Below are 16583 nucleotides of genomic sequence, written 5' to 3'. Positions count from 1 at the left end.
GGGTGAACAGGGAGTATAAGAGGGAACTAAGCACGCACCCATGAGGGGCCTCAGTGTTGAGGATGAGCATGGCAGACGTGTTGTTGCCTAAGCTTACCACCTGGGGACGGCCCGTCAAAAAGTCCAGGATCCAGTTGCAGAGGGAGGTGTTTAGTCCCAGGGTAATTAGCTTAGTGATGAGATTCGTGGGCACTATGGTGTTGAACGCTGAGCTGTAGTCAATGAACAGCATTCTCACATCGGTGTTCCTTTTTTCCAGGTGGGAATGGGCAGTGTGGAGTGCGATTGAGATCGTGTCGTCTGTGGATCTATTGGGGCGGTATGCAAATTGTTGTGGGTCTAGTGTTTCCGGGATGATGGTGTTGATGTGAGCAATTATCCACCTTTCAAAGCACTTCATGGCTACCGATATGAGTGCTACGGGGAGGGAAATCATTTAAGCAGGTTACCTTCGCTTCCTTTGGCACAGGGACTATGGTGTTCTGCTTGAAACATGTTATATTACAGACTGGGTCAGGCAGAGGTTGAAAATGTCAGGGAAGACACTTGACAAGACATGTACCAGGAGTACACGTCCTGGTAATCCATCCGGCCACGTGGCTTTGTGAATGTTGACCTTTTTTAAGGTCTTGCACACATCGGCTGAACATATTCCAGTGTGTGCTAGCAAAATAGTCCTGTAGCGTAGTATCCGTGTCATCTGACCACTTCTGTATTGAGCGAGTCACTGGTACTTCCTGATTTCGTTTTTGCTTGTAAGCAGGAATCAGGAGGATAAAATTATAGTCAGATTTGCCAAATGGAGGGCGAGGGAGAGCTTTGTATGTGTCTCTGTGTGTGAAGTAAAGGTTGTCTAGATTTGAGGTAAAACATTATTTAAGTTTGCCTGCATTAAAGTCCCCGGCCACTAGGAGCGTCACTTCTGGATGAGATTTTTCTTGTTTGCTTATAGCTCGTGGAGTGCAGTCGGTGTGTGGTGGTAAATACATGACTACGAATACTATAGATAAGAACTCTCTTGGTAGATAGTGTGTCTACAGCTACAGTGTGGTCTACAGCTTATCATGAGGTACTCCACCTCAAGACTTCTTTAATATTAGACATTGCCCACCAGCTGTTATTGACAAATACACACACCCCCACTTACCTGAAGTAGCTTATCTGTCCTGCTAATGCACAGTAAACCCAGCCAACTCTATATTATCCATGTCGTCAGAAACCCATTGTCTTCCCCCACTGAACATCGCATCATTCATGTCCATGTACAGGTCACATATACGCTTTCTACTGTACGAACTGTACTGTATTCTGCTATTGTCTCTGATATTTTATTTTCACATTGTGCATTCCAGCAACTATGGTTGATGTGTATTTTTTATATTTTACCTTTATTTAACTAGGCAAGTCAGTTAAGAACAAATTCTTATTTTCAATGACGGCCTAGGAACAGTGGGTTAACTGCCTGTTCAGGGGCAGAACGACAGATTTGTACCTTGTCAGCTCGGGGATTTGAACTTGCAACCTTCTGGTTACTAGTCCAACACTCTAACCACTAGGCTACCCTGCCGCCCGAGGGCATTTCGGCCTGTCGTTCGGCTAGGCTCGGTAGTGGGAAAAGGGTTCAATATTGCCCAAAATGTTGAGACACAAGCCCTTGTTCCTATATGGCATACTAATTCAGATACCCTTTGAGAAATGTCCATTTACACAATGAGGAAAAGAAGGCAGTCCTTCCACACAAACACAGAACAATGGTACTGTACACAGAGAACATGTTTGCTCATAACTTAATTTTAACAAAGTTCTAGGAGAAGAAAGTGTTTTATAATGAACACTTAGCTAAGCATTAGCGAGAACAAATGAACTGGCGATGACAGCATGACAAAGAGCCCAATCTTCACCGCGTGCATGATAATCATTAGGTCAGAGCTATCCCACGTATTCTAAAGTTTCCACATGTCTTGCAGCCGACAGCACTTGGAATGATCAGAGTCAGTGTATTTGTCCAGAATGGATGAATAAGCCGTAGCTCCATTGTCCATCTCTACCATTCCAGTATTAATCAGAAACAATGTTCCTCCTTCAGTCAAGTCGAAGAGAGCGGTATTAAAGCCCTTATATCCGCAAGGGTCTTTTCCAATCAGTTTGTGCAGTTGAGTACAAAATAAAGACAGTTCACTAGAGTCCGTTTCTCGTGAGCTTTCCGTTTATATATAGATCTTAAAGAATAACCGTGCAGTTCCCGATGGCATTTTTAGAATTTAGTCCTGTGCTTGGATGTGCTTGGATAGCTGGATGGTAGGTTAGTCCACTAAAAAGTACTTTCATCTTGACTCGAAGCGATAACAATGTACAAGTATACAGATTGAAACCAATCTGTCTCAGTCTCTCCAAGTCGTACACCTAAGGGACTTGCAAGTGCAACTGAACCACTCACACAAAAAATAGGAAAAGGACTATGCTGTATATGTTTAGGAGACGGAGTAGCCTATATGCTAAAGACAAAAATGTATCCAGAATTTGTGAACAAATACTCCTGCATTATGGGTGGTCCTTGGCAGTGCTTCCTCATTTAGTGACCATATAAGACCAGAGGTAGGACCAAAAGGCCAGTAAAGGAAGTTGGAGGCAGTAGGCCAAGTGCGGGGGCAGAGTTTGGGAGCCCATCTGACGGGAGGGTAGAATCTCTCCACAATCGGTCGTTTCCGCTGGCCTAAGGGTGAGAAAGAGAGATCAATGTGACAAAAAAACATTGTAGCCCCACATGGTTAGCCTGAAACATAACATAACTAGGTAGGTATTATTCACTGCCGAGGGCCAAAACTAAGCTATGCATTATCATTCAGAAATTTCAAAACGATGTGTCAAAGGTGATCGGGTGGGAGTCCTCTAAATATGCAAATATAACCTCCCTGAACTTAACTGGCAAAGGTATCAACTCCTGGCAACTCTTTCTTTAGATGAAATGCTGTACAAACAACTGAAAAACTATAATATTCCATTTTCTCTGACCCTGATGAAACAATCAACAAAACAATCACCACACCTGTGTTGGAATAATTGATTCCGGAATGTTTTGTGTGGTCTCCACAGTAGCAGGGTTGATGGCATGGCTCTCTCTGCCAGTGGCTGGGCTGAGCTGTCTCGATTCACTGGACGTGGGCATCACGTCTGTCCCGCTCCCAAACGCCAGGAGGGCATTCCCTGTTTCACAAGATGAGAAAAGGCACAGTGTGAGAAGAGGAGACAATTAACCTGAGGCTCCTGAAATGGACCTGATACGTCTTAATGAATTTACAATCACGCCCACATTCAATTACTGCACAGGACTCTGCCTGAGCGGCTCGGACCAATTTGGATTTGCTCGGTGGAGAAAGAAAAATACTCAGTATTCTCTTCATGTTTCCCCAACTGCACCTGCCTCTCCACATCCTCTCATTAGCTCACAGACTAGTGGCATCGGCCAAACAAGTCTGAGACCTCGCACTGTGTCCTTTTTTGTCATGGAGAGGAGAGGCCACAGGACAGGTTGCTATCTGATGGCACTAGATTTACCCGGGAGGAAGATAGTCCCTGTCTGTTTAAACAGGTCAGATGAAAACACTGTAGCAAAGTCAATAATAAGGATGATTAATTATTAGAAAGGGCATGCGCAATATTGGAATAGAAATGGATAACCGTCATGGTGAGTGAGTCACCCACAATGATGCATGAAGCTCCTAAAATAAAGCCAAAAATGAACGTTTGGGTCATGTGGTTGAAGGCACTCTTCATCTTATAGATGGATCATGAACATATCACACATTTGCTTAAACCATCAGAAGGTTAAACTAGCTTGTCTCCCAACATTAGATATTACACAATCATTACATGTAATAACATTACTATGCTATTATGGGTTAAGTCTGTAATCGACACAAATGGTCTCCATAAGGAACTCTATACAAGTTGCATATTATCAGCTAATATTTACATCAACTGTTGAAACGGGAATTTATGCATAAGCCAATAAGATGGGGTGAATTAATAAATATGTTATTACTTTAGGTTAGCCCTGTGATTCTCTTTCCTGAGTGAAAAGGAAATGCACTGAACATCCAGGTGGAATTACCAAGGATACGGCATGAAGGGGATGATTAATATGAGAGAGAGAGAGCCCGAGAGGGGTGAAAGAGAGAGGAGCGAGAGAGTGAAAGGAAGAAAGAGAAAGAAAAATCACGAGATTATACTCTGACTGGTCATTTTCCCACAGAGGGGATAACTATTTAACACAATCGTTCACTGCTATTGAGCCTACAGGTGACTAACTGCTGTGGGACATATCTGCCTCATTGTATCAAATTTTCCCCTAGTCAAATTACTTCTCCTTGTGAGCCCAATTTGCTGTAGTCCTTTGGCACAGGTATTCAATGCAAATAGGCTAGGATGAACGAGGAGTAACATCCAATAAATAACATTTGGAAATAAGAGAAAAGCTGCATTTAATCCAACAGATTATAAAATTCAAATTATGCTTGGTTTCAATGGGAGCTCTGTGAAGGTTTTTTGTAGAATAATTGCAAAAGCATTGTTATGTAGACCAATTATTGTAATGGAAAACCAAAGTGTTGCTTTTGAGAAGTTGGATAAATCATTCCTCAAAGGGAGACAGCATATGAGAGACATTACAAAAAAACTAAAGGGCAAAATCCCCAGAACTCATGGAGTAAATCGTCCCATATATTTTACCATTGGAATATACAGAACAATATTTTATAGAAATAGGGCATCTTGAGATACAAGAAGATGTTGCTCTTGTTCTTCTCCCCTGTAAACCTGGGTAGTGTAACATGCTCATTAGGGATACCATAGCAAAAGGTTTCAAAATGTTTCCAATAGTTCAGAAAGTACCTTGGGCCGTTTTCCTCCATCGCGTGCCTAGTGAACACAACCCTACACTAAGGCTATATCCCAAATGCCACCCTATTCCCTAAATAGTGCATTACTCTTGACCAGAGCCTTATGGAACCTAGTCAAAACTAGGCCATTTGGGATGCAGGCTGAGTCACTGGAGACTGCTTTTTGTGATGACTTGATGGGAGCCACTCACTGAGACAGACGTTGTTGGTGAAGTATTCCAGGAAGTCGGAGCACTCTACTCTCTGGTTTCCGCTGGCAGAGCAGGAGCACCATGGGGCCACGCTAGATGTGGAGTTATCCACATAGTTGGGAGTTATCGAACTGCCTGCAGAAACAATATGTTCTCAGTTTAGTATCAAATATTCATTCCCTCGAAAGACCCGTTGTTATAGGACTGTTATGCAACGTAAAACATTTATGAACCTTGTTTGCAATTCACTGTTCAATCGCACAATGTGAGTGGGGATGTTATTCAAGAAATGATCAAAAATGCAGCTATGAGTACAAGTGTGTTGAGGGTAATTCTTGCCAGCTGTCTGTTGCTCGTTTTTATGGAGTCAGACACTTTCATTTGCACTTTCTTTGAAAATGGTTGGAAGTGTTTGTGTGCCATTTCTCTCCCAAGTTTTGAAATGGAATGGAGAGTTTAAGTGCTTAATAAATACAGACCAGGAATGAAAATGCCAATTGTTTGTTTGCTGAAGGGCACCACAGAATGCTCTTGAAATGTATTAGGTCACTTGTGCTCTTTTTTCGAGAGCATGAAAGAAAAATGGCCAATCTTTGAGCGAGTGCATAAATCAAAGTCTACATTTCATCAAAGACACTTCTCAAAGTGTAATAACAGCCTTTACACTTCAGACTCTGCCTTCAGAGGTCCTTATGTGTACGGCATATTAGGACATACAGTTGAAGTCGGAAGTTTACATGCACTTAAGTTGGAGTCATTAAAACTCGTTTTTCAACTACTCCACAAATTTCTTCTTAACAAACTGTAGTTTCGGCAAGTCGGTTAGGACATCTACTTTGTGCAGGACAAGTAATTTTTCCAACAATTGTTTCCAGACAGATTTCACTGTATCACAATTCCAGTGAGTCAGAAGTTGACATACACTAAGTTGACTGCCTTTAAACAGCTTGGAAAATTCCAGAAAATTATGTCATGGCTGTAGAAGCTTCTGTTAGGCTAATTGACATAATTTGAGTCAATTGGGGGTGTACCTGTGAATGTATTTCAAGGCCTACCTTCAAACTCAGTGCCTCTTTGCTTGACATGGTGGGAAAATCAAAAGAAAATCAGCCAAGACCTCAGATTTTTTTTTGTAGACCTCCACAAGTCTGGTTCATTCTTGGGAGCAATTTCCAAACGCCTGAAGGTACCACGTTCATCTGTACAAACATTAGTACACAAGTATAAACACCATGGGACCACGCAGCCGTTATACCGCTCAGGAAGGAGACGCGTTCTGTCACCTAGAGATGAACGTACTTTGGTGCGAAACGTGCAAATCAATCCCAGAACAACAGCAAAGGACCTTGTAAAGATGCTGTCAGAAACAGGTACAAGATTATCTATATCCACAGTAAAACGAGTCCTACATCGACATAAGCTGAAAGGCCACTCAGCAAGGAAGATGCCACTGCTCCAAAACCGCCATAAAAAAAAGCCAGACTATGGTTTGCAACTGCACACGGGGACAAAGATCGTATTTTTGGGATAAATGTCCTCTGGTCTGATGAAACAAAAATATAACTGTTTTGGCAGTAATGACCATCGTTATGTTTGGAGGAAAAAGGGGAGGCTTGCAAGCTGAAGAATGCCATCCCAACTGTAATGCACGGGTGTGGTAGCATCATGTTGTGGGGGTGCTTTGCTGCAGGAGGGACTGGTGCAATTCACAAAATACATGGCATCATGAGGCAGGAAAATTATGTGGATATATTGAAGCAACATCTCAAGACATCAGTTAAAGCTTGGTCGCAAATGGGTCTTCTAAATGAACAATGACCCCAAGCATACTTCCATAGTTGTGGCAAAATGGTTTAAGGACAACAAAGTCAAGGTATTGGAGTGGCCATCAGAAAGCCCTGACCTCGACCTGACCTATAGACAATTTGTGGGCAGAACTGAAAAAGCGTGTGCGAGCAAGGAAGCCTACAAATCTGACTCAGTTACACCAGCTCTGTCAGGAGGAATGGGCCAAAATTCACCCAACTTATTGTGGGAAGCTTGTGGAAGGCTACCCAAAACATTTGACCCAAGTTAAACAATTTAAATGCAATGCTACCAAATACAAATTGAGTGTATGTTAACTTCCGACTCACTGGGAATGTGATGAAAGAAATAAAAGCTGAAATAAATCTCTACTATTATTCTGACATTTCACATTCTTATAATAAAAGTGGTGACCCTAACTGACCTAAGACAGATCATTTTTACTATGATTTAATGTCAAGAATTGTGAAAAACAAAGTTTAAATGTAATTGGCTAAGGTGTATGTAAACTTCCGAATTCAACTGTATATAGTATATACACTGAACAAACATTAGGAACACCTTCCTAATATAGAGCTGCACCCCCCCTCCCCTTTTTTCCTTGGAACAGCCTCAATTCGTTGGGACATGGACTCTACAAGGATGATGGCCCATATTGACGCCAATGCTTCCCACAGTTGTGTCAAGTTGGCTGGATGTCCTTTGGGTGGTGGACCATTGTTGATACATGCGGGAAACTTGAGAAAAACTATGCAGCGTTGCAGTTCTTGACACAAACCGGTGCGCCTGTCAAATACTACAATACCCTGTACAAAGCCACTGCAATCTTTTGTCTTGCCCATTCACCCTCTGAATGGCACACATACACAAGCCATGTCTAAATTGTCTCAAGAATCAATTGTCTAAAAATCCTTTCTTAAACCTGTCTCCTCCCTTTCATCTACACTGATTGAAGTGGCATTAAGTGATCATAGCTTTCACCTGGATTCACCTGGTCAGTCTTGTGGAAAGAGCATGTTCTTAATGTTTTGTATACTCAGGGTACATACTGCTTTAAACCTTCACAAATAGGATATACTCAAATCCTACTCATTTATTTTAGGCCTACACTATTAAAGAAGGTAAATGTAGCATTTCCACCTCCAAATGGCAAATACTTTCCCTTGTATGTACATACCTCAGCATCTTTCAGTGATAGTTAACTTGTTACATGTAGTTCCTTTAAATAGTAACTTTAATTTCCCTCAAATCAAATATTTCCTGACAATCTTTGTTTTTTTATTCATTAGTTTACCTTTTCCATCCTTCTCTCGTTGCCCCTCTAACTGCTTTCTCCTTTTTCAGTACACTAGGTTAGTTAAATACTTCCTTTTCTCTCTTTCTCCTGTTCTCCATTCATCGATTTACCCTCTCCTCCACTCATTTTGCTTTCTCCAATCCGTTCTCATTCTTAAGTTGCTCTCTCAGGCTCTGTACCCACCTATCAGGCCTGTGTAGGCAAGTAGACAGGCTACATAGTTCCCCTGCTTGCAGCTGTTGGCAGACGACTCGGCTGGTTGGCAGTCGTACTGGAACTGAGCCAGACGGGACCTACACAGATCCAATACAACTAGCACTGTTTAGTAGCGATCAAGGGCCAGACACAAATTAATATAGTAAAAAATATTAATGTTTTATGAAATGGTTTTCACTGGTGGACGATAGGGTTGTGCTATGAATTTGGTACCGCACTAGTAAACTCAGCAAAAAAAACGTCCCTTTTTCAGGACCCTGTCTTTCAAATATAATTTGTAAAAATACAAATAACTTTTCAATGATAAACAATTAATGAACATGCACCTGTGGAATGGTCGTTAAGACATTAACAGCTTACAGACGGTAGGCAATTAATGTCACAGTTATGAAAACTTAGGACACTAAAGAAGCCTTTCTACGGACTGAAAAAACACCAAAAGAAAGATGCCCAGGGTCCCTGCTCATCTGCCTGAATGTGCCTTAGGCATGCTGCAAGGAGGCATGACACCTGCACAGGATCAGTACATCTGAACATCACACCTGCGGGACAGGTACAGGATGCAACAACAACTGCCTGAGTTACACCAGGAATGCAATAGGCTGAGAAAGGCTGGATTGAGGGCTTGTAGGCCTGTTGTAAAGGCAGGTCCTCACCAGACATCACAGGCAACAACGTCGCCCGGCAAAAAAGTGCTCTTCACTGATGAGTCGCGGTTTTGTCTCACCAGGGGTGATGGTCGGATTCGCGTTTATTGTCGAAGGAATGAGCGTTACACTGAGGACTGTACTCTGGAGCGGGATTGATTTGGAGGTGAATGGTCCGTCATGGTCTGGGGCGGTGTGTCACAGCATCATCGGACTGAGCTTGTCGTCATTGCAGGTAATCTCAACGCTATGCGTTACAGGGAAGACATCCTCCTCCCTCATGTGGTACCCTTCCTGCAGGCACATCCTGACATGACCCTGCAGCATGACAATGCCACCAGCCATACTGCTCATTCTGTGTGTGATTTCCTGCAAGACAGGAATGTAAGTGTTCTGCCATGGCCAGCAAAGAGTCCAGATCTCAATCCCATTGAGCACGTCTGGGACCTGTTGGATCAGAGGGTGAGGGCTAGAGTCATTCCCCCCCAGAAATGTCTGGGAACTTGCAGGTGCCTTGGTGGAAGTGTGGGGTAACATCTCACAGCAAGAACTGGGAAATCTGGTGCAGTCCATGAGGAGGAGATGCACTGCAGTACTTAATGCAGCTGGTGGCCACACCAGATACTGACTGTTACTTTTGACCTCCCCCCTGTTCAGGGACACATTATTACATTTCTGTTAGTCACATGTCTGTGGAACTTGTTCAGTTTATTTCTCAGTTGTTGAATCTTATGTTCATACAAATATTTACATATGTTAAGTTTGCTGAAAAGAAACAGTTGACAGTTAGATTACGTTTCTTTTTTGCTAAGTTTACGTGTAAGGCTATGTGGCATACTGCAGTGAGGGGCATTTATTTATTTATTTCCACAATCCAGAATCATTAGTACAGCCACAGAGCAGGAAAGGGGGAAGGAGAAATAATGGTCATGACAAGAGATCGCAATAACTTTAATCCATCTTACATTTTATCTGTGTAAAATATTTAATATGTTTATCCAGCAGATTCTCAGAGGTGTTCTAAATGATTTTGGTGGACAGCTTGGGGGTAGAATATTGAACCATTGTTGATTGCTTGTTCGGTTTGCCTGACCTGATACAGATGTGGTTCCCAAATTATCAGTCACGGCCCCACTGGTGGGTCACAGCTGGTACTGTCTGGGTCATCAGACTCCTGACTAAAGACTGGGTTGAAGTATTGGTTTGTTGAGTTGGTGGTTCACAATAAATATGAACAACAGTTTTTTGGTAAAAGCGAAAATACGTTTGGGAGTCAATGTTATACATCTTACACTGAGTGTACAAGGCTGTCAGATGAGCTGGCCGAGATCAACCTCTCTGGGAGCGAGTCACAATATGTTGGCTAAAACAGAAAGTGGTAGTAGCTCATTGTGGCCTATGTCCCAAAAGAGAAAAGTAAGTAAATAGGTGCAGTACATTACACATTAACAGTATGTTGTGTTATTAGAGCTTCTAACTCACCTGCACACATAGTCACCCTTGCACATACTCATCTGTATGAGGCAGCTGGGTTTGTCTGAGCCCTCATAGGAGCAGCCGGGAACAATGGTTTGCCTGCGTCGCTCGGCGCACGCCATGTCCGTGCAAGGGCAGAAAAGCAGCTCATGTGTGTAGGCTGGAGGGACGCGATCAAAGAACCGGCGTAGGGCCTTATTACACTTGGCCTTGTTGCAGAGGCCCGACTTGGCCAAGGGTTTGATGCAGGCAGATACGTACTCTGTGCGGAGCTTCTGGCACAGGTCGTCAACGTTACACGCCTTGGCTGCGTCCAGGCAACGGTTCACCGTCGCCGCGTTGGCCTCAGAGTCTGTTGGCGCAAGGAATAGGAGGAACCAGGAATCAGTATCATAGAATAAGAGAATGACCAAGCAAAACATTTTTGGTAAATGCTATATCACCCATCAGTGATATATTGTTGAAACAATACAGATAGATAATCAGGTTCCTCTCTTCTAAGGTTAGTGGTATTTTTTGTTTGAATGCATTGGATTCTTTCCTCTGAGGAGGCACACCATCATACTGTAGTCCTAACCTCTTCAAATAACCAAACAAATATGTAAGTTATGGGTTGATATATTTGATGGTTAGAGCATATTTAGAACATTCGATCCTAATTTGAATTTCCAAAGCATGAAACAATAATCTCATTATAAGTGAATCAACACATTCAGACATAGTCTTGAGGGAAATTGCCATTTAAACGTAGTAAACGTCTTGAGAAACCTAAATAATTATTGACGGGTATTCATTGTTCCTCTGTACTACCTTCATAACACATCTGAAAATAAAAGTCACACCATTTGAATGGACCCAATTATCCAAAATACAGTAATGACATGACTAGAAATGATGTATATAAAATAGCTGTAATATTCCTGCAAATGAAAATGTTAAAGCAGATGTAAATGAGATGCTTGGAAGCAAAACCACATTTTTTATAATGCTAATTGTATTAATTTTTAACTCTGCCTCCAGGATACAATGTGGGTTATTCTATGCCTAAGGCTGCCCTCCAGGGGGACCTAAAAGATGGTGGTTTATTTTCAACATGAAACCTCTGGCTCATGGTCAAAAGGTAACATCAAAATAAACCGAGGTCCATGTACTTACCAGCCGTGATGGAGGCCAGACGAACGGAGTCGTAGTCTCTCTCCACGGCTTTGTAAGGGTAACTCTCTACCAGGTTGAGTCCTGAGGGGATACGGAATGACACATTATATGACACAGTAATGACACTATCCCTTTGGAGCGAATGAACAGGACTTGCACATTGTTCATTTCCTGTAGTTGTTTATTACGACTCCTGCAGGTTAATACAGCAAATACTCCCCCTCTCCAAGGACCTTCAGTAATTTGTTACACGGTGACGCCAGGTGTGGTGACTGATGACTGACTGTGTGCCAGGCATCATGACTAAGCTGCATCAGCCAGATTGTGTTGTGGGTAGAGAGTTAAATCTGTAACCTGTGTTACATAAATGGACTTGGCCACCATTCGATACAAATGACAGAGCTAAGTTGCTCACCGTGTATGACAGACTGATGGAGACTCCAGTAGATGCTGAGGCAGTTCTTCTCCTTCTTCATGCCCCGTTTGCACTGGCAGCCATGCAGGGGGCTGGAAATCAGGGCTGAGACGGCGTTGGCGCACTGGCTCCGGGCCCCGGGGCCCAGCTTCATGCTGCCGTCGCCCGCCACGCACTGACGCAGGGTCCGCAGACGTGGGCTGCAGGTCTCGTCGCTGGAGCATGAGTCCCCCGCCACCAGACAGTCTCTGCCTGCGGACAGGACCTCATGCAGGGCTACAGGAGAGAAGGGGATGGGGAGGGTGGTGGAGAGAAAGGAAGAGTAGAAGGCAGGGAGTGGAGAACAATTATGATTGCGTACACAGGTTATTTCAGGTCACGGTTTCAATTTTGGAAACCTAATTTCTCATTATGCAGATCACCCAACCCATCAACCAAACCACTTGTATAATCCAATGAAATGAAAAGCATGAGGCTTGTGAAAACATCTGATGAAATGTTGAAAATATTTGACTACTGGCTATCTGTTTGTTTCTGTTGGTCTATTACACCAGAGCCCGTTCTCTGTCCTAAAAGATGTTTGAGACTGAATTGTGTCACTGGCCTACTCACTGGCCTACTATCCCATAATGTCAAAGTGGAATGATGTTTTTAGAATTTTTAACTAATTAATTAAAAAACAAAAGCTGAAATGTCTTGAGTCAATAAGTATTCAACCCCTTTGTTATGGCAAGCCTAGATAAGTTCAGGAGTAAAAATGTACTTAACAAGTCAAATAATAAGTGGCATGGACTCACTGTGTGGAGTAATTGTATTTAACATGATTTTTGAATGACTACCTCATCCCTGTACCCTACACATGCGGTTATCCGTAAGGTCCCTCAGTTGAGCAGTGAGTTCAAAACACAGATTCAACCAGATTCAACCAAGGAGGTTTTCCAATGCCTCGGGCAACTATTGGTAGATGGGGACCAATGGTGACTTTAAAACAGTTAGAGTTTAATGGAGAAAACTGAGGATGGATCAACAGCATTGTAGTTACCCCACACAATACTAATCTAAATGACAGAGTGAAAAGGAGGAAGCCTGTACAAAACAAAAAAATATTCCAAAACTTGCACCTATTTACAAAAAAAAAAAAAGAGGAAATTAATTAACTTTATGTCCTCAATACAAAGTGTTATGTTTGGGCCAAACACAACACATCACTGAGTACCACTCTTCATATTTTCAAGCATGGGGGTGGCTGCATCATATTATGGGCATGCTTGTCATCGTCAAGGACTAGGATTTTTGGGGGGATAAAAATAAAGGGAATCGAGTTAAGCACAGGCGAAATCCTAGAGGAAAATCTGGTGCAGTCTGCTTTCCAAAATACTCTGGGAGACAAATTCACCTTTCAGCAGGACAATAACCTAAAACACAACGTCAAATATACACTGGAGTTGCTTACCAAGACGGCATTGAATGTTTGAGTGGCCTAGTTACAGTTTTGACTTCAATCATCTTGAAAATGGCTGTCTATCAATGATTAACAAGCAGCATGACAGAGTCTGAAGAATAAATAAAAAATACTAATAATACAATCCAGGTGTGCAAAGCTCTTAGAGACATACCCAGAAAGACTCTCAGCTGTAATCGCTGCCAAAGGTGATTCTACAAATGTATTGACTAGGGGATACTTATGTAAATTTGATATTTCTGTACTTAATTTTCAAAACATTTGCCAAAATTCCAAAAACACATTTTCATTATGGGTTAGTGTGTGTAAATGGGTGAGATATTTAACACATTTTCAATTCAGGCTGTAGCACAAATGGTTGAATAAGTTAAGGGGTCATTAGGCTAGGCCTCTTTTTTCACCACTTCCTGTCTGAATGACGTGCCCAAAGTATTATTGTTATTCAGGCCCTGAAGCCAGGATATGCATATACTGTAATTGGTACCATTGGAAGGAAGACACTTTGAAGTTTGTAGAAATGGTAAAATAATGTAGGAGAGTATAACACAATAGATATGTTAGGAGAAAATCCAAAGAAACAACCAGATTTTTTTTTTTGGAGAGAGGCCTTGCTCTTCCAATGGCCAGTACACTTAATTCTAGCTCCTAGGATGCAATTCCTATGGCTTCCACTGGGTGTCAGCAGTCTATGTTCAAGGTTTCAGGCTTGTAAACTTGAATAACAAATTAGAAATAACAGTTTTAGTACAAGGACACCGGCTTGGAAATCCATGTTTGCGCGCGCCAAGAAGAACCTGCTAAATTCGGTTTCCTATTGAACATAGTTCTTTCCCTAAGAAATATTATAGTATCTGAGGAGTAAATAGAAACGTATTTTGACTTGTTGAAACAAAGTTTAGGGGTAGATTTTCGGACTCCTTTCTCTGAATGGTGAACGAGTGGATTACTCAAATGGATGGCGCCAACTAAACTGACTTTTTGGGATATAAAGAAGGATTCTAACACGACACTACATGTTACAGCTGGGACCCTTTGGATGACAAATCAGAGGAAGATTTTCAAAAAGTAAGTGAATGTTTAATCTCTATTTGTGAATTTATGAAACCTGTGCCGGTGGAAAAATATTTTGATGTGGGGCGCCATCCTCAAACAATCGCATGCTTTCGCTATAATAGCTACTGTAAATCGGACAGTGCAGTTAGATGAACAAGAATTTAAGCTTTCAACCGATATAAGACACTTGTATGTACCTAAATGTTTAATATTCATAATTTCTGATTATTTATTTGAAATGTGCGCCCTCCAGTTTCACCGAAAGTTGTTCCACTAGCGGGACGCCTAGGCTTTTAAGGGGTATGAATACTTTCTAAAAGCATTGTAAAATCCTCATTAGGAAGACATTCTATTTGATCCAGTCCTTGACTCTACGACAGGGTCGGGGGAAATTGGTAAATGATATTATTTCATACTAATAAAATGTTCAGAGAAAGAGATTTGGGGGTGATCTTAGACCTTTCCGCCAAACCTTCATCAGCTCTTCAATTCAAACCACAGGTTTTCAAAGGTGTTCGTCCGGAGACTGGCTGTTGCAAAATGTTGATTTTATGGTCAATTAACCATTTCTTTATGGATTTTCATGTGTGCTTAGGGTTATTGTCTTGCTGGAAGATCCACTTGCGGACAAATGTCAGCCTCCTGGCAGAAGCAAACAGGTTTTTGGTTCAAATCAGGGCCGCCTGCAGGCATAAGCGGTGACTTATAGATCCCCTGGCTGTAAGGGACTCAGTCCAGTGCAACTTAGTTGGTAGAGCATTGCACTTGCAATACCAGTGTTGTGGGTTTGGTTCCCACAGGGGACCCGTATGAAAATGTATGCACTTTACTCTCCCCGCCCTGTGCAACTGGGTCCTGGACTTTGACGGGCCGCCCCTAGGTGGTGAGGGTAGGAAACAACATCTCCACCCCGCTGATCCTCAACACTGGGGCCCCACAAGGGTGCGTTCTCAGCCCTCTCCTGTACTCCCTGTTCATGCACAACTCCAACTCAATCATCAAGTTTGCAGACGACACTACAGTGGTAGGCTTGATTACCAACAACGACGAGACAGCCTACAGGGAGGAGGTAAGGGCCCTCGGGGTGTGGTGTCAGGAAAATAACAGAGGGAGCACCCCCCATCCACATCAACGGGACAGTAGTAGAGAAGGTGGAAAGTTTGAAGTTCCTTGGTGTACACATCACGGGCAAACTGAAATGGTCCACCCGCACAGACAGAGTGGTGAAGAAGGCGCAACAGCGCCTCTTCAACCTCATGAGTGGGTCACTTAAGTGGGTTGAGTCACTGATGTGATCTTCCTGTCTGGGTTGGCGCCCCCCTTGGGTTGTGCCGTGGCGGAGATCTTTGTGGGCTATACTCGGCCTTGTCTCAGGATGGTAAGTTGGTGGTTGAAGATATCCCTCTAGTGGTGTGGGGGCTGTGCTTTGGCAAAGTGGGTGGGGTTATATCCTTCCTGTTTGGCCCTGTCCTGGGGATGTCATCGGATGGGGCCACAGTGTCTCCTGACCCCTCCTGTCTCAGCCTCCAGTATTTATGCTGCAGTAGTTTATGTGTCGGGGGGCTAGGGTCAGTTTGTTATATCTGGAGTACTTCTCCTGTCCTATCCGGTGTCCTGTGTGAATTTAAGTATGCTGTCTCTAATTCTCTCTCTTTCTTTCTCTCTCTCGGAGGACCTGAGCCCTAGGACCATGCCTCAGGACTACCTGACATGATGACTCCTTGCTGTCCCCAGTCCACCTGGCCGTGCTGCTGCTCCAGTTTCAACTGTTCTGCCTGTGATTATTATTATTTGACCATGCTGGTCATTTATGAACATTTGAACATCTTGGCCATGTTCTGTTATAATCTCCACCCGGCACAGCCAGAAGAGGACTGGCCACCCCACATAGCCTGGTTCCTCTCTAGCTTTCTTCCTAGGTTTTGGCCTTTCTAGGGAGTTTTTCCTAGCCACCGTGCTTCTACACC

The 16583-nt window shown here is 42.9% G+C and overlaps 1 protein-coding gene across 1 annotated transcript; it reads right to left on the bottom strand.

The window, feature by feature from the left end:
- Positions 1-2572: 2572 nt before the first annotated feature.
- LOC139422105 (GDNF family receptor alpha-4-like) lies at positions 2573-15767 on the bottom strand (the record flags this gene model as incomplete). The annotated part of the gene is made up of 8 exons (XM_071173253.1): positions 2573-2713; positions 3047-3204; positions 5090-5224; positions 8376-8485; positions 10538-10883; positions 11687-11767; positions 12102-12377; positions 15755-15767. Coding segments are annotated over 8 exons (1260 nt in total), but the record flags the coding sequence as incomplete, so codon positions are not given.
- Positions 15768-16583: the final 816 nt, after the last annotated feature.

Source organism: Oncorhynchus clarkii, chromosome 12, assembly GCF_045791955.1.
Source record: "Oncorhynchus clarkii lewisi isolate Uvic-CL-2024 chromosome 12, UVic_Ocla_1.0, whole genome shotgun sequence".
Classification (NCBI taxonomy): Eukaryota; Metazoa; Chordata; class Actinopteri; order Salmoniformes; family Salmonidae; genus Oncorhynchus; species Oncorhynchus clarkii.
This window is presented reverse-complemented; position numbering and strand designations above follow the sequence as displayed.